This window comes from Anneissia japonica, unplaced genomic scaffold (assembly GCF_011630105.1).
Source record: "Anneissia japonica isolate Jap-2015-1 unplaced genomic scaffold, ASM1163010v1 scaffold3106_len312699_cov133, whole genome shotgun sequence".
NCBI classification, from domain to species: domain Eukaryota; kingdom Metazoa; phylum Echinodermata; class Crinoidea; order Comatulida; family Comatulidae; genus Anneissia; species Anneissia japonica.
In genome coordinates, this window is record NW_022739518.1 from 134,405 (window position 1) to 158,605 (window position 24,201).

General features: G+C 32.5%; 1 protein-coding gene across 1 annotated transcript in view; it reads left to right on the plus strand.

Annotated features, from left to right (window-relative positions):
* LOC117117931 (metalloprotease TIKI1-like) overlaps positions 1-24,201 on the plus strand; it is a 47,411-nt gene that overhangs the window by 11,558 nt on the left and 11,652 nt on the right. The window contains exons 3-4 of the mRNA XM_033262414.1: positions 3,859-4,180; positions 22,747-22,837. Coding sequence (XP_033118305.1) covers positions 3,859-4,180; positions 22,747-22,837 — 413 coding nt within the window. The remainder of the gene's footprint in view (positions 1-3,858; positions 4,181-22,746; positions 22,838-24,201) is intronic.

Sequence of the window (24,201 nt, forward strand, 5' to 3'; positions counted from 1 at the left end):
ATTGTATTGTACTTTGATAACAATAAAATTATTTTTACATTAAAAACATAGTTTTTTCCCGACATAATGGACGCCATCTTGGAATTTGTCATGGTGACATCATCATTCCGATCAAATTTTTTAATGAGAGTGATGAGTAAATATTTAGCCACGTTGTTGTTACATTTCATATCCACAGTATATGTAAAAGTGACCAAAAGCATAAATTTATTTCCCCTATATACCACCACCTTAAATAGTTTAAAATAGGGTATTTTAGGTCAAAATTTTAAAGTGCTGTAAAAAAAATTGCCCAAGCCCTAGGCATGGGGATTTTTTTTCTGAGACACTATAGGGTATGCTGATTTAGAAAAACCAAAAATTAATTTTCCTTTACTTTTTTCCCGCTAAAGTTAATTTCAGCAGTTTTACAACCAGACTACTAGAACCTAGCCTACAAATATAAAGAAAGGATTTAAAAAAGCAAGCAAACCACTGACAGATTGGGGTGGTATTTCCAAGACAACCTTTTGTTAAAAAACAACAGAGATAGAAAGTGAAAGGAGAATTAATAACATTTATAATAAAATTCATAAAAATATAAAGGTGAAATTCATAAAATTCATTATAAAATTCATAAAATTGATGATAAAATTAAAGACATTAAGGAAAATATTCAGAAAATAAATGATAAAATTCATAAAAAGATGATAAAAATTCATAAAATACATGATCGATAGTTTAAAATAATTAATTGAGAAAATTAAAAATATAATGTATTAACTTCTTGGTTTGAAATATTTTCATTGAAAATATGTATATTAAAGCATACATCCTGATTCGATTGGGAGTCTTCTGAATATTCATGCTGTCTCCTTTTCTTTCAAATTTTGTGAAATAATCCCAAATTTCATAAAAGAACTCTCAACTACCCTAAATGACTAATTTAGTTGATTTTTGGTACAAAGAATTAAGTATCTACTGTATGTCAGTGTTTCCCGACTTTATTAACGATGTCAGTATGGTACAATGTCTTTCCGAGTGTTACTGACACCTGGAAGATCAGAATGCATGCATGAACAACTTACATTTTTAATATTTCTTGGGATTAGGGTGCACTTCTCTAGTGCACCTCCAGTCTCCAAATTTTGATTTCTATTGGAACGTCTGTAGATATAATAATCTACAGTACAGTACATACACCTGTGCCAAAAAAAAAAAAAAAAAAAAAAAATTAAAAAAGAGAAAACAACATTATAGTGCTGTGCTACTTGAGTCTTAGTCTTTTTGAAGTACAGGATACAGTAGGCTTGACATGAATTTATTTAGATATTATCAGGTTGGATAAATTCCTTGGTTGATATAATATTTAAAAATTCACAGGAAAAAAAGAAGTCTACTGTATTCTACAGTATTCTGTAGTTCTATAGGCCTACTGTATTTTTAAAAATAAAGAAATTTAATATGGTGCATGGGTCCAATATTTCACCTGTACAACTCATATTCTTGACGTTAGCCATGTGGAGCCCATCATAACACTGTACATACTAGAACATAATGACATATGAATTGTATCATGAAAGTCTCTTAAATGGATTTAGCACTTCTGAATCAAATCAACTGTGTGGATTACGACACAAGCTTGGAATTTTAACGACAAAAGTTGTCAACCATTTAAGCATCAATATTAATTTATAGTATTGATTTGGTCATAAGGTAAAACAACTCACATAAGTTTTGTACAACATCCTTAAAATGTCTGCCAACAGTAGCCTAGATTATTATTTAAATGCACCTACAGTACTGCAAAGCTCATTCCTCTGTCAGTTTAGCTTAAAAAAAAAAATACTGAATATAAATACACAGTATACTGTCCTCCTAACAGTGGCATCAAGCTCGGGCATGGGATGGTCTCTTATACGAGGGAGGCGTGAGGGATTCAGGTATTGTACTTTGAAAAAATATATAATATTTAATACTACAGTATACCGTAATATCATAGTTTCATTAAATGGGGCCCCAACAGTTTTAAACATTGAAAATACACCGCCCTAGCATCATCATACAGTACAGAAACTGCATGTACAGTATCTCAGATTTTTGTTTATGGTGTTGATTGATGTCGCGCGTGACATACAGTAAGCATAGAGGGTCTTTTGATTTACCGACAGTGGTTTGGAAATGGTTAAGCCTGTCATATTCCTTTTCATGTTTTTGTACGTTTCTCACAACAGTAGATAGGCCTACTGTAGGCCTATCATTTCTAAAAGTTGGCCTGTAATCTCTGTTGGTTGTGTCATAAAATTGTCTGAAGTATTTCATCAGTCATGGACCATTATTCTACAGGTATGTTCTCTGACAACACAGTTAACTGTTCATGAAGATCATAAGCTTTGAGCGCGAGAGGGTCGAACCCCCACCAGGGGCCTTTATCCCCTGTTCTCCCGCTCGCAAACTTAACGCTTGCTTATTAGGGTCCCCAATAACAGTCACCACCAGGGTCCCACAAATTCTGTGACGCCTCACAAGTATAAACAACATATACAGACACGTACACAGAACGCACATACTGTATATCTCAACAGATATAAAATCTATAGATGTTTATTGTACGATACCAATTGCCAACTAAATATATACTGTAATTTAATATTTTGTAAAATTTTTTCTTCAAGAGAGGAATGGCTATTTACCTTGAAGAAGTCTTACCTTACTAAAGTATTTAATTGATATTTAGCGTGCTTACTTTTTATTTTCTCCACCTGTCTACCATAATTTGAACTTGGATTAAAAGTACCTTGACATCTTGGTATTGCATAGGAACCCTACAGGGCTAAACTGACCATTCAAGGACATTACATGCTGGTCAAAGCACTTGTCCATCTTGATCAATATTAAGCCTCAACATACCAGCTTAATACTATTGTTGGCTACTTTATAGAAGTTTCCATATCATAAGATCACATCATATTGTTGCTACTGTATAGTGATGAAATACCACCAATCAATAATGGAGATTAAGGATGTTAATATTTGTATGAATACAGAGTATGAATACAGAGTATGAAGTAGTTTTGACATTTTCACCCATGTCTAGTGCTAGAGTAGTCTAAATAGGATTCATACTGTACAGTAGTCTTCAGCATGGTACAGTAGCAAGTTCAATGCACTTTTTAAGATTAAGTTGTAGCCTTGACTAGTACAAGAAGATGTTATCATTCAATTCATGATAATCCATGGGTATTGGATTATTTATCAGTTGAGAAATAATTGTTATTGTTTATGTTACCATAGCAATATCATTGGCATACTGAGTCAAGGATAACATTAACAACAGTAGGGAGGTACTGAATTTCTGTTGACTGAATAGTAATTTAATATTAAAAGTCTGCTAAGTCTACAAATCACACATTACTAAATATGGTAGTACTGAATATTAAAATGTGACTACTATATTGTGTTTATTAGATTTTTATTTATTATTTTTTAATATTAATATTGTTTTTGTTATGATGTTTGTGGGAGCCTTACAGTATCTGTGTTTACTAAATAATGTACAGTACTGTTACCTAACAAATTTAATAGTCTGCTTGTTACTTGTGAGTTCAATCTCTTTTTTTTTTATGATAGTTTAAATGTTTTTAAAATAAAATTGTGAAATCTATGTTAGTGTTTTAGTGAACCATAGTTAACACTATGGTTCACATTTATTTTATTACGTTTTGATTCAACCTGTTATGGTGGTTTTTATCACTGTAGGTTTCGAACTGAATAAAAAAAGTACAGTAGTTATGTGTTCCAACATCAATATCACCTGTGACTTTAAAATGCTTCTTCTATTCAATCCTTAAAAAACAATTTTTTCTCATTAAATTTCAGGTTCTGTTTGCTCTTAACCAAACATTGTTCCAACATGAAAGTCTACGATCAGGGGAAAGTCACATGTCATACACGACCGAAGACCTCATTAGACATTATAATTGTGGAGACCTGGATTCGGTCATATTTAACCGCGATACAGCTCAACTAGCGCGTATGCTGAATACCACACTAACATCAGTTGAATATACAACAGCCAATGAAATTGATGAATATTTTAAAGAAGAGTTAATTATTAAGAGGAATCGTCGTATGGCAAAGCGGGTGAAAGAACTCCTCGAAGAATACCCTAAGAAAAGTTTCTTCTTTGCATTTGGGGCAGGTAAGAGTAATTTAAAAATGCTTTTATTCTTGTACAGTATACTGTAAAGCCTAATATTGTGCTAAAGGCCATGCCTTTCTAGGAATAACTTGTCATGCTCATGAGACAGTGTGGTCAATACATTTTACAAGTCTGTATCCTTAAGAGACTGTACAAGTTGCTTTTGCACTGTCAAGGAGAATGTCCTCATCCATGCTCCAAAATGGTATACTGTACCTTGGATATATACTATAACCATTGGTGTCGATAGATATTTTTAGACATGTAGCAGGCAATATTACGCATTACAACATTATCGACTAGGTAGAGTATTGCATGAATATTACAGTAGTCTGCCCCATCTTCATAATACTGTTTCGTAGAAAGTAGGTTGGCTGGCTCACTACACCTGATAATATTGCCTGCAAGCCTTTGTCTGCTCCTGATGATCTTTTCATTGTATAATACATTGAAACAGTTAAATGGAGACGATAAATTAAAAATTCTAGTACAACAAACAATATAAATACAATATACTGCTGTATGTTGCCTGAAACTGGACCTGGGTTGACGGATTACTTTTGTATAACAGCAATGATAATTAAAATGTTGGTATATTGATTAATTTTTTTTTTATAACAAAATTTATAATGCCAAAGCTTATAATATTTTTAAAGGTATTTTGATTAACTTAATTTATGGCTATGAATAATTTTGCGGTGTCACCAAGTAGAATGTGAAAGTGTCTGGCGCTCGCAGTCGGACGTGACATGACATTCAAATTGGAACTCTGCACAGGAAGTAGATACTGTCTGAGTCATTTATCGGAACCATATTGGAGGAAGGTTCGGTGTGTAACAACATACAGTCCTGCGTGATGCCACAGGACATCATGCTGCTACCCCGGGTACCAATCCTTGTACCTGATTGGCCAGATCAAACCACAGGACGCCATGCCACACTCCATGATATTATCATGGTACCTGATTATCTCATCATACAGTACAACAGGGCATCATACCCCATTGCTTTCCAGTGTATCTATCCTTTTTTCTTTACAGTATTTTTCAGATAAAGCATTTTTTTAATGAAATCTACAGGACTTACGTACTGTACACTAGTAATCTCACTACTCTAGAATAATAAAATACACTTTATTAATTAAGAACCAGTAAAATTTTGTTCAGATTCTGTGTTCATTTCTTTTCAAATTTCAGGCTCAAAATGTTCTTATTTTGTTCTTATTTTACACACTTTTCAGTGATAGAAAATTATTGTTGTATACTGTATCAGTATATTAGTATTTTATTACTATACTGTATACTAATAGAGGGTATTACAGTACATTCACACCTGCTGTTACGGTAGTGCACATAAGTTACTGGTAAGACCAAAATAATTTTACAGTATATATCTAAACATTAATACTTTACTGTATTTGATTATTTTATTTGTTGGGGTTTGTTTTGGGAGTTTTTAAAAATAAAACCCTCATTTAACATTTTACTTCAACCTCAATTTCTTGTTCTTATTTTTATAGCAATTTTAGCCTTAATATTTTTTATTTAAATACTATGTTCTTAAAAAAAGTCTGTACTTCTACATAATATTCATGACAGTTTTAGTGTTCTGTAAATTACAAAACTACTATATGATTAGGTATTAAAACAAGAAACTTTCAATACAAGTACTGTATAGTTAGCTGTTGTGGGTAGTAGCCTGGCATGGTTTATTGACCTCAGACCTTGCAATAGTTTTTGCAGCAAGCAGGTTACATAACAAGCCAGAGTTGATAGATAACTGGGTGATATACTGTATATTGAGAATTAATGTCCTCTTAATGTTGGCAGTAAACATTAAAGGAGAAAGGTGTGTTGTTATTCCTCCTCTCAATTTTTTACCTTCATGGTTTATTTAAACCACAGACCCTATACAGTATACAAATAGGGTCTGTGGTTAAATTATACCATCTTAAACCACTGAGAGCCTACCGTGAAATTTGCCTTACTGTAGTAATTTATTTTTGGCTGTTTGTAAATTACAAATGAACAATTATTTTTTTTGTTCTTTCTTTTGAATGGATAGCAGTTTCAGTATTAAAGACAGTACTGCTTTTTGAAATAGTCAAAGTCAAGATTATAAACAAAAGTACTTACAGTATAGTAAATTTAAACATACAAAATAGCATCGAACTGGGAGGAGAAAAAATATTCCACAAAAAAAATAGTTTTCAAGAGCATGATTGAATTGCAAAGACAAAATTTTCAAATACTGTAGCAAATTGTAATAAAAATTAAAGTAATTTAGTATGTCCAGTTAAACAGATTTACAGAGCATGATTGAAGACAAAATGTTCAAAAAACTACCTTATAAAAACTTAAGTTTATTTATTCATTAATTTAGCAACATTAAAGCCTTCCAATTTTGATTAATTCAATCAATTAAATTTCATATTTAAAATAGAAGAGCCTTTATATTGAATTGATGTTAAAAATAGACATTTTCTACTGTATGTATAAATAGTGTGATTTACTTCATAGGGTTGTACAGTAAACCTTGCATGAGTGGTAGCATGGTAGTGGTGGCACAGTAGTGGTGGCACGGTAGTGGTGGCATGGTAGTGGTGGCACGGTAGCTGACTCTTCGCTGGTGACACTTGATCTCGTACCGACTTTGTTTGCTTGCTTCACTTCATTGGTCTTTTTTAAATCTTTATTGCCGCATAGAGACACCTGTATTATGCACCTTATTGATTGATTGATTAATTGATTGATTGATTGATTGGAATTAATCTGCCAACCTTAAGGTCAGAGCATGTTTCGGAGCTTCCAACTTCCCTCTGCAATTCTATTGTCTTCGGGAAGGTGCTAAATGGCTGTCTCTCTCCACCCTGGTTTAAAGTAGGAAACTGGTAAAATAGGTTCAAGTGTCAGTGTGCTGATTAGCTGATGCAACATTATGGAATTCTCCCCAGGGAACTGTGCGTGTGTTTCACTACTATATGGGTGTTTGATTCAATAACCGCATTATGATAATGTGAAGTGCATACTGTAGAGATGATGTGCTATTATAAAGCCCTGTCCAGACTATCAAATTTTCTTTTGACAAAAAATATCTGACATGCCTAAATAAGGTCATGATGACATCACATCATGGTCATATAGGGACATCATGATCCTAGGGTATGCAAATACAACAATGTTTTGTCAAAGAAAATTTGATAGTATAGACAGAGGTTTTACTGTATAATATTTATTTATTTATTGTTATGTTACTTTGGGAGTAAGGAACCTTAACTTTTGTTGCAGTGATTTACAGTAGTTCACTTTTAAGATTCTGCCTGCTGCTTGAGTTGACTGTTATTGTGTTTGTTTATGTTGATTTTGGCAATAAAAGAAGAATTGCATAAAAAATGAGCATTCCTTCTGGGTAATGGATGGGGGAGGGAATTATTATGGTTTAGGCCTACAGTATGTTTAGGTCGATTAATATAATCTATCAAGTGATTTTGAGTTTGCTGTTTAGTTATTTAAATTGGTATACAGTACATTTTGTAAGTTGTGCACTGCAAGATTTTTTTTGACACCTGAGGGAATGAATTTTATTTAGTGCTGTAGCTAGATCGACAGCAGTTTTGCTCTGTTGAATGGTGCCACAGGGAATACTATTTAAATCCCAAAAAATATCTGACATGCCTAAATAAGGTCATGATGACATCACATCATGGTCATATAGGGACATCATGATCCTAGGGTATGCAAATACAACAATGTTTTGTCAAAGAAAATTTGATAGTATAGACAGAGGTTTTACTGTATAATATTTATTTATTTATTGTTATGTTACTTTGGGAGTAAGGAACCTTAACTTTTGTTGCAGTGATTTACAGTAGTTCACTTTTAAGATTCTGCCTGCTGCCTGAGTTGACTGTTATTGTGTTTGTTTATGTTGATTTTGGCAATAAAAGAAGAATTGCATAAAAAATGAGCATTCCTTCCGGGTAAGGGGTGGGGGGAGGGAATTATTATTGTTTAGGCCTACAGTATGTTTAGGTCGATTAATATAATCTATCAAGTGATTTTGAGTTTGCTTGTTTAGTTATTTAAATTGGTATACAGTACATTTTGCAAGTTGTGCACTGCAAGGTTTTTTTTGACACCTGAGGGAATGAATTTTATTTAGTGCTGTAGCTAGATCGACAGCAGTTTTGCTCTGTTGAATGGTGCCACAGGGAGTACTATTTAAATCCATTTGCTGCTGAGCCTCAAATTGTACAACTTTTGTGACTTTTAATCTTGGATCTTGATAGGTACTTAAGATGTCTGCTGCAGCAGCTGTTGTACTTATTTTGTTTATCTCCCCAATTTATGTATTGAAATTGCATCTTTAAGTTTTTATATTTGTTGTACTGTAAAATTACTAAGTTTACATTACTGTACAACATAATCTTCTGTTTATTTTAGACAGATTAAAGAAAATGGTAGTTTTAAAACCTGGTTAGCACCAACTTACCTTACAAGCAGATTTCATATTAAAGAATGTCCTTATGACACCAGATCTGAAAAATCATTTAACACTACCCAAACCAAGAACAGATTATAAAAAACGTAGCAGAGGTGCTAAAGTATGGAATGAACTTAGTGATGACCTCAAAAACTCAAATAAAATTTCCAATTTTAAAATGAAAATAAAAATCAATTAAAGTATTATAGTTAATGATGTAAGTTTATTTACGATAAATAAGTTTAGTTTAAATGTAGTTAAGTTTCTTTCAGTAGGCCCTAATGTGATTTTATTTTTTTTTAATAAGTCTATTTTTACCTTTTTGTTTTAATTTCTGATTTGTTGCTATTGTACTGAAGGCTCCTTTAATACAGTATACTTTTATTTTTTATAAGAACACATTTTTTAAGAACACTGAGGCTGAAATTGCTTAAAAATTAAGAACAAAATAAGAACAAATTGAGACTGAGATAAAATGTCAAATGAGGTTTTTGAAAAACCAAAAAATGATATCTGTACCTTATGTGCAGTAATGTAGGTGTGACTATGTAATACCCCCTATAATCAGGTGTACTCTCATTTGGGACCATTTTTACCAGGCCTTTTTTCTGGGGCAACTTTTCCAGGGCATTTCTGGGCAAAATTTTACTGGTTCTTATAAAAAAAAAGTGTATACCATTTGACTGAGTTTGGTGGAGGAGGACAGTACAGTATGTATCCAATGTGTTGGTACTGGCACTGCACTGTGGCTGTCAGGGCCCCAAGATCAGCCAAACTCCTCAATCCTATAGGGAGTTTTGATATTGTGAATTTGTAATAAAGAAACATAAATAAAAATACTACCCTACAATACTGTACTAAAGAACTGACTTACAGTATAATAATATACTCATCTCAATATTAAAAATATGAATTTAGGAATAAATTATGAGTAACTTGTATCAAGGGAAATCTTGCATAAGGTAATCTGGATGAATTGAAGCAATTGCTATAGGGAAATGGGCAGTGATTTGCAGTCTGCAGCTGGTCACAACATACTGACATTTATGAGTAGCACTTCCACTAACAAAGTGTGATGACACAAGTACAGAAATGCTGCTGAACTAGGTCTTCAGTGCACTAGTTGCCAGTTGTCAACTGAGTCTACAATCTCACTAAATTTTTCACAAATCCCATTGGCTGGTTTTTAATAAATATTATTACTTTAGCTTTCCTTATGATTAGATTAATTTTATATCTTTCCTGGTGCCATAGGTAAGAATTCCACACAGTTTGGTCAAGGGTATTCCTGGCTGTAAAAATTGTTGAATTATGTAAAGTTTTTTTTTTTTTTGCAAGGCCAAAAACTGGTTGTAATGCATAACTTAATTACTATACAATAGTGATTCAACTAAAGTTACAAAATCTTTACAATTACTAGCTAAAGCTATTGAGTAGGCTAAATGTATAAGATTTCCTAAGCAGTTTTGTCGTTTTCTTTAAAAGTATTTCACTTAACAAATCACACATTGATAGAGAATTAAAAGGGCCAAAGACGTCGGTGACTCTTTGATTTGCATTCGCCGACTCTATGTAAGCCACCATGACATATTTTGTATTGTATTCTCTCAATATATTGAGAGAAAGCGTATCATTGAAGTGTTATAATGTTGAATAAAAAATACCTGTTGATAGAACTTTCTTTTGTACTAACCATCCTTGAGTATTAATGGTTACTGTCTGCTAGGATTGCTACAATGTCAGCACTCAAATTGTTTAAAGTTGGGCTCTGGAGGAAAGATTTTTTTTTATTTTGTTGTAGAACTGATTTTTCTAAGACACAAAAAGCATATTTGACGAAAAACTCAGAAAAGATTAACGAGACAGTTTTTTGATATTTAAAAACTGGGGGAAAATGTGGAATAAAGAGTGGTTACGCCACGTCCCCCCCCTTCCATCCCCCCAGTTTTTAAATATTCAAAAATCTATCTCATTAATCGTTCCCGAGTTTTTTGTCAAATGTGGTTTTTGTGTCATAGAGAAATCAGTTTTACGATTAAAAAAATAAATAAAAACTTTCATGAAGCCTTGCTTTAATAATATCCATTGTATTATTTTCATTCTTTACTTTCACTTTGTCCTTTCACCTTATATTTGATACAAAAACAAACTTATTTTTAGTGATTGCATCTTCTTAGTGAGTAGAAAACAAGTTTATTGAAATACAAGTACTGCAAATAGTTATTGTTTTATGTTGGGAGCATCTGAACTAGGTTTGCCTTTCATAAGCAGTTACTATGTCAAAATTAGCAATTTAGCTTTGGAATGCAGAGCTACAGTAATTGATCACTTTTTAAAACTTTTAAAATTTAAAACATCTTAAAGAGTTTTAAGTTTGTTATTGAAACAGCTTTTGATACTGCATCATAGGAATTTTCTTCTAAATGTATTGGTACTAAATTATGATGTTGGTGAATACAGTGAGAGACACAGGTACTGTAGGAATTAGAACAGTTATTTATTATTGTAAAATGAGTGAGCTTAATTAACAAGTATTGATGTGGAAAGTGGTGACTGGTGCTGTTCTCACCTGTTGCACATCATAACATGGTTTTCCTTTTCGATAGGTGGCTACAAACGCAGCATTCTTCAGTCAATGAATGTAGAACACTGCACAATAAAGGCAACACGAGATGCTTCATTAGTCCTACACTAAACCTTTATTATTTATTTACGAATTCACTGAGAATTAGGAAGCATTGTGGAGCATTCTTCCAATGCAGTGACCAAAGCTTAAGCCATTTTTACAGCTCATTCTGTCAATTATACAGCCCACCTCACACACCTAGGCTACCTACAGTACCACTGTAGTTACATGCTTTACTGCACACTGAAGAAACACATTAAAGAGACTTTCACATTTTACCGGGCATGTACGGTAAATTTCAAAAGTCAGTGAACACTAATGAACTGACATGCTGGATCGCAGTCAATAAATGATGGAGAGATGAAGATTGTTATATTCTTCATTGGCATTAAATGTTGAGTATATGCTCAGAATTCATTATGACGTCGATTACAAAGAAAGCCACTTTAAACTCACTGCAATTGTTACATACCTTCCATTTCTTGCTTGAGTTGTCGAAATCAAATATATAGAATGCTAGAATACACTCAAGAGATATTTACTAATCAGCAGAAATATTTCCAATGTCAAATTCTTCATGAATTTGAAATGTAAATATTGAAACGTTTATTTAAGTCTTAAAGATGGACCGTTACTTTGAATTTGAACGTGACTTTTGTTATTGATGAAAATAATCATAATCCTCAAACACCTTGAATTGTATTATTCCATAGTTATATGTATCACAATTGCTTTTATTCATAGTATTTACTGTTATTATAATAAAGATACTTATTTTTTTATCAAAATATTACATTACATGGTCCATTTGACTGGGTAAACATCATATCACCGTGCCCCTGATTATTACTTCAGATTTAATATTGACACTTTATAATTGTTTGGTTTATTATAACAATGAGATGAGAGTTATTGATGTACCGTATTATTAACAGTAACATCAAATGGCTTGTCTTATCAGTAAGAACTACTGTAAAAGAGCATTGCTGTACACGGATTGGGTCTTAAAAGTGCAGTTTTCCCAGGTTCAGCACCACCAAACTCATATTATCACACTCAGACATTTCTAGGGGAAGAAGACTGGGGTAGGCGTGCATCTTCATCCCCACTGCTGCACACCCCAACATGATAAGCTGCGCCAAAAAAAAACACAAACATTTGATCAGTGTCCCCAAAGTCTACCACTGTGACACATGTCATTGATACAAGTGAGATAGGTTCAACAGTACATTACCCTTAATTTGTGTAGACTATAAATTATCAATGGTGAAAAGTTCAGTAACATCATGTTACCATGGCATCTGTGTGAGTATAGGTACTGTAACCATGGCATTGGTGTGAGTATCTTTGTTTGTTTTTGTTGAACAAAAGCTACATAATAATATTAAGCTTGTAATTTCTCAACTTTCAGCTCTTGTTGAAATTTGATTTGCTTTTAATAAACACTCACGTCACAATCATTCTTCTTTTTCACATTATAAATTTATATTTGTAAACATTTGTAACTTGAGAAATCTTGCATTGAATTTAACTATTGGAGCAGTTAATGATGCAGCAAATTGTGGGCAGAAACCTAACACCAATTTTCCTGAAAAAAACATTTATTTAGAAATTTGACTTAACATGAATCAGGATTATGTTCATCTTTGTTTATGTTTTGATATTTAATCTTGTTGTTATAAAGGTACAAAAACAGCAAAAGTATCTTTAAATATTGTTCAAGTCAAGTCCTAATATTGGAGTTTATCAGTCGTAACTAATACTGTATGTTGTTACTTTTCACTCGTGGGCGTTGAGCAAGCAATGTTAGTTATTCACTACTCCACCCTAAACTTGAGAAGCATGTGCTAATAGTGTGGAAATAAGCTGCCTAGCGATTGCCTTGGATTACCACCCAATTTAGGACTGGCTAAAGTGTGTTTCGAATTGGAAACAATTAGAAATCTTTTGAACTGCAGGTAGTCTAGAATTTCTAGTTCTAGAAATTACTGAGAAGGAAAATGTAAAAAAAAAATAATACTGTATGATAACAGACTTTGTGGCCTTATTTTATAGATTCTCTCTACATAGAGTACCTTCAATGTAACATTAAATATGATATTTTGATATGTTGTAGAACTGATTTTTAAGACAGAAAAAAGTTGTTTTTGACAAACTGGTAAACGGTGAATGAGATATATTTTTGAATATTTAAAAACTGGGGGAAGGTGTAAAAAAGGGAGGAATATTTAACAATCTGTATCTCTTTCACCGTTTCCCAGTTTTTTGTCAAACAACTTTTTTTCTCTCTTAGAAAAATCAGTTCTACAACATATTAAAAGAAGTTTTCCTCTGGAGCCTGACTTTAATTCTTATTAAGTCTTTGATATTTCTTTTATTCTTTATCTGGATATTCCATTCTACATACTTTGATTGTTTTTTTTATTTGAAGTAGAAAGTTAAAACAATTTATTTTGAATGTGGAAAATTTGTAAAATGTATATCCTACTGTACAGTAAGGCAGCAAATGGTGTTTGATGAAATGATTGGTATGGCTAATATTTATGTATTTTTTAAATTGAAAAGCTTAGAAATCACAGAATATTAAATTAATTTTTTTTTAAATGTGTATCTTACTGTATTGTATAATTACAGAACAATACTCTTGATTATTGAACTTCAATGTGTCAGAAGGCTTATAACTGGAGTACAAGTTTTCAACATTTTTCCATTGGAGCCTGAATTTCATCCCATTGCTCTTTTATTACATGTTTGTCTTTGGTCATAAAAAAATCACAGACCAAAATTGAATCCATTTGTGTGAAATTAAATGGCCTAGTTTTTTATAATCACAACCATACTGCCAATACTCATCAACCTTGGATGTTGCAAAAATATTTCAAGTATCTTCATAACAAGTAGGTCTTCTGAGGTCCATAACACACTTAAGAACACTTGATGGTTTCTGCCTTAAATTCCTCTTCTATGCATTCTCCCCTTGCTCCTTCAAAAGATTATTTCAGATTTAAGAGACATTTTCCATCTACTTTGAAAGTTTCATTTGAGATATTCAATTCTTCTATAGTACATACTACTATATATTATGGTTCTCTTTATTTTACTCTTGTGTGTTTTTTTGTGAACTTTAATTGTACAGTGTTAGCATTCTACAGTGTTGATATCGATACCACAAATCATCCGTCATTTCACATTGCTATTATTGGACTCCTGTTCACTAATGCAAACTACATAATAAATATGATCAGACTGTCATTCACTATGCAATGTACAATAGATCCTGTCAATGTTGCAGCTCACCCTTCACTATTTTTCACATGAAGTACAGTAAGTTACTTACACTTTGCAGATCTAGTGCTTGAAGCAATGATTTCTATTGACGTCATAACGATGTTTTATTTGTCCAATATCAAACTTGAACCCCTGTCATCTAATGCCTCATGGGGTTGTCCAAATAAAAATATTCATTTGCCAATCAACATATTTTAATTGCAGTTTTTAATGTTGTGGTATGCAAAAGTGCAATATTCACCTTCCCATAAACTCACTCTATTCACCCTAGCCAGAGGTTTTGATACTACACTTTTTTTTTTATAAGAACCAGTAAAATTTTGCCTAGGCTCATTGTTCTTATTTTTCGGCTGATTTCAGACTCAAAATGTTCTTATTTTGTTCTTATTTTTACATACTTTTCAAACATAGAAAGTCATTATCGTACAGCAGTATACTGTACATTGTACTGGAATGTAGGTAAAAGTGGCCCCGGAAAGAATGGCCCCTGAAAAAAAAGCCCCAGGAAAAAGGCCCCTGTAAAAATGACCCCCAACAACAGGTAGGTACACCTACTGTACTATATTATAGAGGGTATTACATAGTCACACCTTCATAAGGTACAGATATGACTTTTTGGGGTTTTTTTTAGTTTTTTGAAATAAAAATATCATTTGACATTTTACTTCAGCCTCAATTTGTTCTTATTTTGTTCTTAATTTTTAAGCAATTTCAGCCTCAGTGTTCTTATAAAATGTGTTCTTATAAAAAAAAGTGTATAGGCTCTAGGTGGGGGCCCCCCTGTTTTGGACCCCCCACTGTCAAATTTCTAGAGCAACTATTCATACTGTAGGCCACTGTCGGCTAATGTATTCTATTCATTCATACTATGCACATACTAATAACAACCAACTGTACCCTCCATACAACCCCTTCGCCCATGCTGCAACTGGCCTCTCTTCCAGTGCCCTTCAGCGACCTTGTAGTTCCTATAATCTACAAAAGTGAACACTATCAAAATCCCCTCTTTAAATCTTTTGTACAGTGCAGTATGTTTGATTGATACAGCGATAAATTATCAATTTGTCAGGCTGAATGGTTTTGCCAATGCAAACAATCACAGAATTAATATTAGTGGCGTCGAAACTGCTGTCTGTGGATCTATTGATGATGAACTCATCTTCCATGGATTTGCAGCATGTAGAATTTGCTGGAATTATTTAATAACATCATTGACCAGTACAGTAGCGTATCCATCATCTTGTTGGTTGAATTAACGTAAATTGCAGAGCTAGTATCCAAATTTAACTCTATACCTCAAACCTTATAGTCAGCATTTTTAATTTTTTCCTCATTTTTTGTACAATAGGTGAAATAAAATAAAGGATTAAAATTCTGTAAAAGGAAATGATGTATTTTAGTACAGTACTGTACTGTGTTTAGTACTGTTTGTCTTCAGATTCTTTATTGTTTTTTGTGATGAGTTCCTTCTGATGGTACAGTAAAAGTACAGTTTACTAGGAGACATATTCTGAATCTCTGCTTTTATCTGCAGAGTGTACTCACATGTTCTTACACTTTCCTTAACATGCACATGGGAATATTATCATATTGCACATGGGATAAATGCCTCTAACATTTTTTTTAAAACTAATTTCTTGCTATCTGTTTTAGCTAATAAACTATTTGAATTACTTAAAACAGACATTCATTCAAAAGTCACTTGACATAGTTTAGTAATAGATGAGTTTAGTGTATTTTAAATAATTCATTTCTCTGAAGGAAGAGAAATAAAGATGGAATGAAAAAAACAGGTAAAACAAGAATGTAAACAGGTGAGAATACATTGGGATGTTGAGTTTGAAAAGAGGGCCAAATGTTTGCTAAAACCTGTATATTCCTGGCCAGGGCTCTCTTCTGACATTGTTTAGGCTGTCTTGTTTATATACTGTAGCCATTATTTCCCAATTATATAGATAAAATGATAGCTTAGTTTGGTTTCAAATGGAACTTGACAACAATATGATTTCATAGAGTTAGTAAGCATTGTATATTTTAAATAAGTCCAATGCTTTGAGAGAATATTAAAATATACTGATTAACACTATTGTTTTTACATCATGGAAACTACAAATCCTTTATTTGGAGATTTACTATGCTTCTATTTTCTATTGTAAAGTGGATCCAGAATTAATTTTATTTATTGTCCTTATAGGAGAAAATTTACCATAGAAGGATTGCAATTCGCATAGGTTGAATCTATATGTGGCAAAGACAAGCCAAACCAGTCACTCGTCACAAAAATCGATTTTGAGTTATTAATACAGTGTTAGAGAGTAAAATAATAGCTATAAAATGGTAAAAAAAAAACATTCAAATTGGACATTTCCTTATGAAGTTACAAGCGTTTAAACATACAGCTGTTTAAAGAACAATATATGAGAAATTAGCCTTCAAAGTTTATGATTTCAGGCATTTCTCATGCAGAAACAATCATTAAATCTTTAAAAAGTGTTGTTTTAACATTAAAAATGGGGAAAATAACAGCATAGGATGATGTATAGATATGTAAAGATTAGTTTAGTGCAATAAAATAGATTTTTAAAAATTTGACATTCCAGCATGTTTTGGCCATTTTCTCTGAAACACGATTTGCGACGAGTGACTGGTTTGGCTTGTCTTTGCCACATATGTGCTTTAATGTTGTACTAATAAAAATAAAAACCTAAAAAAAAGTCCATTACAACATTTGACTAAACTTAAAAAGATCAATAAATGTAAATGTAATTTAATAGAAAAGGCAGTAATACTGTACATATCATTGTTGATGACAGTATCCTAAAGATGTTTAGCTCTATCTTCCCAGGAACTACTATTTTCATATCATATCAATTATACAGAATTATCATTTGAAGTAATAAAAAAATGTATAATTTAATTTAATTGTTTTGGATTATTAGGTGTTAATTTAATTATGTTATTATGGTAATAATTATTAAGATTATTAAGATACTGTACATTGCAGGAATGAAATTCTGACTTGAATACTTTAAACAAGGACATTGTTCTCCATTAAGATCGCTATTAGTTCTGTCAATCAAAACTTGAAAGACGAACCATGTTGATGTTCGTTTTAAGTCTTCGTTCATTGATTTTATTTGTGCCGGCAGAGCACTTTCAGTGTTTAGTACTTCTTCAAGATCACAAAGGAAAAGAAATGATTTAAGTACTTAGATGCAGTCAGGAACTTAAGAGGAGAAAGAAACATCAAAATAGTGTTGTAGATGAAAGGTAGTGTAATTAAAGCGGAGTTAATGTATTGACCAGCAACAAGGACATGAACATGAATGCAGATTAAAGACTACCTCATTCACTTGTCCCACATTAACTCTCATTAACCTCTCATCAATCTTGCTTTTTTATTGTTATTTGTAAGTCTGATGTAAAGAAGGATGTTGAATGAGAAACCTTAGGTTGAATAGGTACTGTACATACCATAGAGTATGTGCCTCAGGTTGCTTGATATTAATAAGACTTGCTACAAGTTTCTTGTCATTTATAGAGCTTTAAACAAATTTAGAGGTCAAGAAGCGCAGGGTTGCTGCAGTAACTTCTACCATAGGCAATTATTTAATTTATTCTAATTCATTGCTTGCTCAAGGTTTTAGCTGAAAACTGTGTAAAACATTGTTGATTGACCCTGTATAACGGTGTTCAAAGTTATTTTTAAAAATAAATGATTTAATTTATTTGTATAATTACATAAATTACAGTCTTCAGAGTAGCTTCATGGAAAAAATTGTACTGTACCTGACTTCCTATAATTATATATAATACAATGTACCATACAGTATACTGCATTGTTTTTAATTGTACTTGTATACAAAAATGATATTATTAGAATGAATTTCGATGCAGTGTAACTTTATTGTGTGATAAGTGTTATGTCAGTGAGAAAATTGCTTTCTTCATTGAAGTTGATAGCTTGGAGTATGTTACCCAAGGTACCTACAGTACTGTAAAGTATATTAATTCAAGTTTTTGCAAGTTCTGTGCTAGTCCTGTACAGTGGACAGGAACTGAGCAGACACCAGTTTAAAATGAGACTATAAAATGCTGGTTACTTTGTCACCAATTAGTATGGTACTTTACCGGAGTGTAGCACATTCAACCACACTTATGGATGTAAGAGATGATAAAACATGTCATAAAAATCGTAGTATGGGAAGTGGAGCGCTTAGGAGGTGACAATAAAATAACATATTTATTTGGATAGTGCCTTGCTTTGCTATTTCGTGAATAAAAGACTGCTTGAAAGAGTTGAAGTGGCTGTCGTTTGACACCTTTTTGTATTTTGTTTTTGCTCAAATTTAAATAATTTTGACACTTTTATAAATGAACTGTCCACCTTGCGATTGCTTATCATCTACAGTCACAATTTACTTAAATCATGATTGTTTTATGAATAAAAAAAATGTTAGACTAATATTTTTTGCTGGCTATATTTCAAAGAGTTACAATAAAAGAAGTGCAAAGATAATAAAAGTAATTAAGTTTGTTTAGGCATCAGAGAGTTACAGTCCAAATCCCAATAACATACAATTAACACTAATTTGCTTATGGCTTTAGTAGAGGTTAAAGAAACCAATGAACAAGAATAAATTCAGACAAGTTATTAATTTAAATTGATTTTCTGGAATCCTTATTATTTAAATGTAAGATTAATATTATTCCCTTAGCGCCCACTACTATTTCTTTGGCGGTTATGTTTGTTTTTGCCTCTGGTTTTCTGCAGGGAAATATTTTGGGTGATTGTGATAATACTGTAAATAAATAATGAAACATCTCTGTGATTGCTCCTTTTATCACCATGCAAACAATTGTTGACTTGCCATAATGTATTGAATTCTTACCAAGTTGCAACTTAGAGGGCTCTGTTAACAAATATTTTTTGATGACTTCAACTGACTTGGGACACTTTCTACACCCACTTCAGCAAAGAACAACCTGTTGACCATGTATGACCCTGCTTTCTGGTATAACAATAAAAGAAAGTGAGGCATCAAATGAGAGAATTATGGACATTTGAGCATTCCATTTGTAAAGAAAAAAATGCTTGGATGGTTAAAAATGCAAAAGGTGGCTCTGTGGTCCTTTGTACCAAAGCTAGTGTAAGCAAACGATTAACTACAGTGAGTCTTCTATTCCGACATCGGCCTAAGTGCAGCATATCATCCACTTACCTGAATTTCAATCTCTCATGCTTTTTTTTTTGCTTTTTTTTTCTTTTTCATGTTGGTTGTGCTTTTGAATTGTGTATTTTATAGAGTACTCGCCGTCCCTTTATGGTTACATATTACCAGGCATGCCTTTCCCTTTTCACAAGTGTTCTCAAAATTACAGTACTGTACATTTACAATTCTTATATTATTCATTGATTCCTTACCATACCTTTTCACATCATTCTTATTGCAATAATTTGAAAAATAATTACTCTGGTATGATTTCTAGTGATCACCTCCTTTATCTTCCACATTCTGTCCAGCATATTCATTGGAAGCTGCTAATGCTATCCTTCTCCTTAGAATGTCTGCCATCCCTCCCCCTTGAGATTTCTGCAATATCGCCCTCTGAAATAACATACTGTACGCTGCCCCTTGTTACATGACTACTATTCCTGAAATCTCTGCCAATGCTTTCTTAGAATCTGTCATCTCTTCTCTGTAATTTGCAACAATTTCTTTTTTATGGAATCTTACACATCTCCCTGGAAACTCCTGTTTTGTCCCCTCTGGATTCTGCATTTGGAAAAAAATGACATGTGTGACAAGATTTGAAGATTGTATAAATTATTACCTATACTGTCTAAACAGTATATGTAAGTTATGTTTGAAGTATACGCTTCAAGAAGTAAATCATGTCATAAAATATACACACCATACTGACGATCATTATTAAACAGTGATTTAGAATGATTGTAGATGAGAATTTGTGATTATCAGTCTTAACTTCCCGTTAAACTTTCAGACAGCTGAGGAGATTAATAATTTTTAGACCCATCCTTTAGAATAATCTGGGGTTATGCATAGTAATGTCATCAATGATGGACTTGGTACTTAAGATCACATATTATATCTTACCTTCAAGAATTGCTACTCTACCCTATTATTATTGATGTTACTCAATGACATAGAGTACCCATATCGATCAGTACATTTCAAACTTTAATCAAATTTATAATGCAAGTGTGCCTGCAACATCGTTGACATGATTCTCGCGTAAAAGAAAACAATGTCTGAATTTATTAAATGGCAATTTAGGTGAATATGACAATAAGGGGTTGTTCAACATTATCAACATTTTCACAAGTGTGCAAACAGTAGGCTAGGGGGGAGGGGGCAGACAAATTTGTACACTCTACACATGCAATGCAGTATGTAAAATAATGGTAAAATAATAATCTAAATAAAATAATGTAACCATGGATTCATTTTTAAGCAACCAAGTACATTGCTTTACTTGACTCTACAAAAAATGGAAAATGGTTTTGCAAAATCAACATTTTATTTGTACTTTTTCAAAGGGGAGGGAGGAGGTACCGAAAAAGATAAATGAATATTTTAGTCCAAAAGTCTCAAAAATGGCATCCAACAATAAGGGGTCTTTGCTTGTCCGGGGAACGCCGAAACAACTGTCAGACAAGTGCAATGCTACTGCTGCTCTATCTATTGAGTATCGGTATAATTAGCTAGATAATATTGAAATTGGTTGTTTGTAATTAAAGGTAAAAACAAAATATTACCTTATTTGTACTGGGTAGCCTGTTCAGTATAAATCTACTATTCTCCCACAGGGCCAAGTTATGGGTGTAGAGTTCTTTTTTTGTCTTAGACAAAAAAAAATATGGTATTCAGTTGAACCCAGGAACCAGAGATAGTAGGCAAGCATTTAAACCATCAAGTTATTCAATTCCATCGACTCCATTAGTGTAGTAGGCTCTTAATCTCTTTGCATAGAATAGTAATATATAAATGCTTATTATGCTAATCCATTTTGTAATTTCTATTCAGTATGTTACCAGTACTTATTTACAGGTGAATCATTTTAGAATATAACCAAAGTATTATCAATATTCTGAAGTTATTTAATTTTTTGTTTAGTACAGTAGATGTATTAAGCCGCTTTCATAAATTGAACAAAATACAAAATATAAATGATCTTAAAGAAATATGAAAAATATTTTAATATTTCCATTATAATTTAACCAAAATACAAAGCAACTGAACATAAATATTAAATATGGAACTTTAATATTGTTTGTTTTTATCATTCAGTGTAAATGGCAGTATATATTTTTTTATGATATATTAATAGAAAAAATCCATTAAACAATAGTGTTAAAATTAAGTTGTAACTCTTCTGATATTGATGTGTGTTGGTAACTGCCCTGTATCTGCAGATTCAGTTGGAATGAATGGTTAATGTTTCATGTACAATTTATTAGAATCGATCTACAGTATCCTATGAAGTCTGCAAACAGTTGTGCAGGCTTAATTTTTCCTAAAACATGTTCTGTGGGTGTTGTTGTTGTGAGAGTGGGTGTTGTTGTTGTGAGACTCTGTACCTTGGTTCATTTAAATTTTCTAATGGTTTTATTTATAGAATACTGAACAGTGGAAAAATAAATTGTTTATTTTTTAAACACAACTTGGGATTCAGTACAGAAAACATAATAATTTTTATTGTTTTTTATTTTACTGCTTTACAAGACTTTTATTGTACCAAACTATTACCTCACACTGCCAATAATGATGTTTTCAAATGAAATATAATTGGTTTTTTTGCTGGTTATCATACTTACGTACTGAAATAAATGGGAATTTAAAAAAAAACAACATTCACATTATATTTTTTCCCGTCCATTGCTTGCATTAAAATCTTCCATTCAGAAAGCTTTGTTTCATCTTGCTCATTATTCATAGTATCTTTTTTTTTTCTTATAAACCATTTCTAGAATCTTTTTTAATGAATGCGTAATTTAATGTTTGCAATTTGCATTTTTCATCACTAAATATTTTCATGCAATGTACACATTTTCTAGTATCTGGAGATACTGTAGTACAAAGCTCACCTATGATGATTTAATAAGCTGAAGCATGTTACCTTATTATTGTTCATTAATTTGTTTCAGGTCACTTCCTTGGAAACCACACCGTCATCGATCTTCTAAAATCAGAAGGGTACACCGTTGAACATGTGCCTGCTGATGAAGAAATTAAAAGGTAATTTATTTATTTTTTTTCATTGTATATTTATATTCAACATATGATAAACACCCTCTATATGAGCTTGATACAAGGCAGTCTACAACAGACGCAAGCTGGGTTTTAGAGGATGAATAAAATTTGTACTAAAGCTTTGGTAAGCAAATGTGGCAAATACAAGCCAAACCAGTCACTCGTCGCAAAATTCGATTTTGAGTTATTAATACAGTGTTAGAGAGTAAAATAATAGCTATAAAATGGAAAAAAAATCATTCAAATCGGACATTTCCTTATGAAGTTACAAGCGTTTAACCACACAGCTGTTTAAAGAACATATATATATATATATGAGAAATCAGCCTTCAAAGTTTATGATTTCAGGCATATCTCATGCAGAAACTATCTTTAAATCCTTAAAAAGTGTTGTTTCAACATTGAAAATGGGACAAATAACAGCATAGAATGATGTGTAGATATATAAAGGTTAGTTTAGTGCAATAAAATAAATTTTTAAAATTTTGACATTCTAGCATGTTTTGGCCATTTTCTCTGAAACACGATTTGCGACGAGTGACTCGTTTGGCTTGTCTTTGCCACAAATGGTTTCGCCAATGAATCTTGTTTCATCCAATTTTCTGCAGTCCTAAAAAAGTGCCATGTTTATCCTAGAACAGTAGCAAAAAGTACAATTTACAACTATACAGTGCTCCTTAAACCAGGTACTCACTGGGCGCGACAGCGACGCGACGGCAACGTGACGACGAATGCACGTGATGGCACGGAACCAACAGGTCGCTTTTTTAATGAGGATCCGTTCAGACTGCCACTGACAATCAGCAGACGGCGTTATGTCGTCTATCGCTCTCCGGAAGCAGAGGTGGATTCGTCGTGCAACGGTCATACGATGCAGTGAGTGCCTGGCTTTAGGGTCTCTCCTATACCACTACTTCTGTTGAGGGCCTGTAACACTACTTCTATTAAAGTCAGGCTCCGGAGGAAAAAATTTTTTTGATATGTTGTAGAACTGATTTTTCTAAGACAGAAAAAAGTTGTTTGACGAAAAACTGGGGAACGATGAATGAGATACAGATTTTTTAATATTTAAAAACTGGGGGGAAAAGGGGCGTAACTGCTCATTTTTACACTCTTATTCCTCAGTTTTTAAATATTAGAAAAATCAGTTCTACAACATATCAACATTTTTTTTCCTCCGGAGCCTGACTTTAAGGGGGACACTCTTCCACAAAAAAAAATAAATAAAAATGGGAAATATGTATTTAACACATATCAAACCTCAACTAAAGGGATGACTAGATCATATAAACAACTATTCAATCTCGATTAAGAAGACACTACTATATATTTTATCATAAGTACAATAC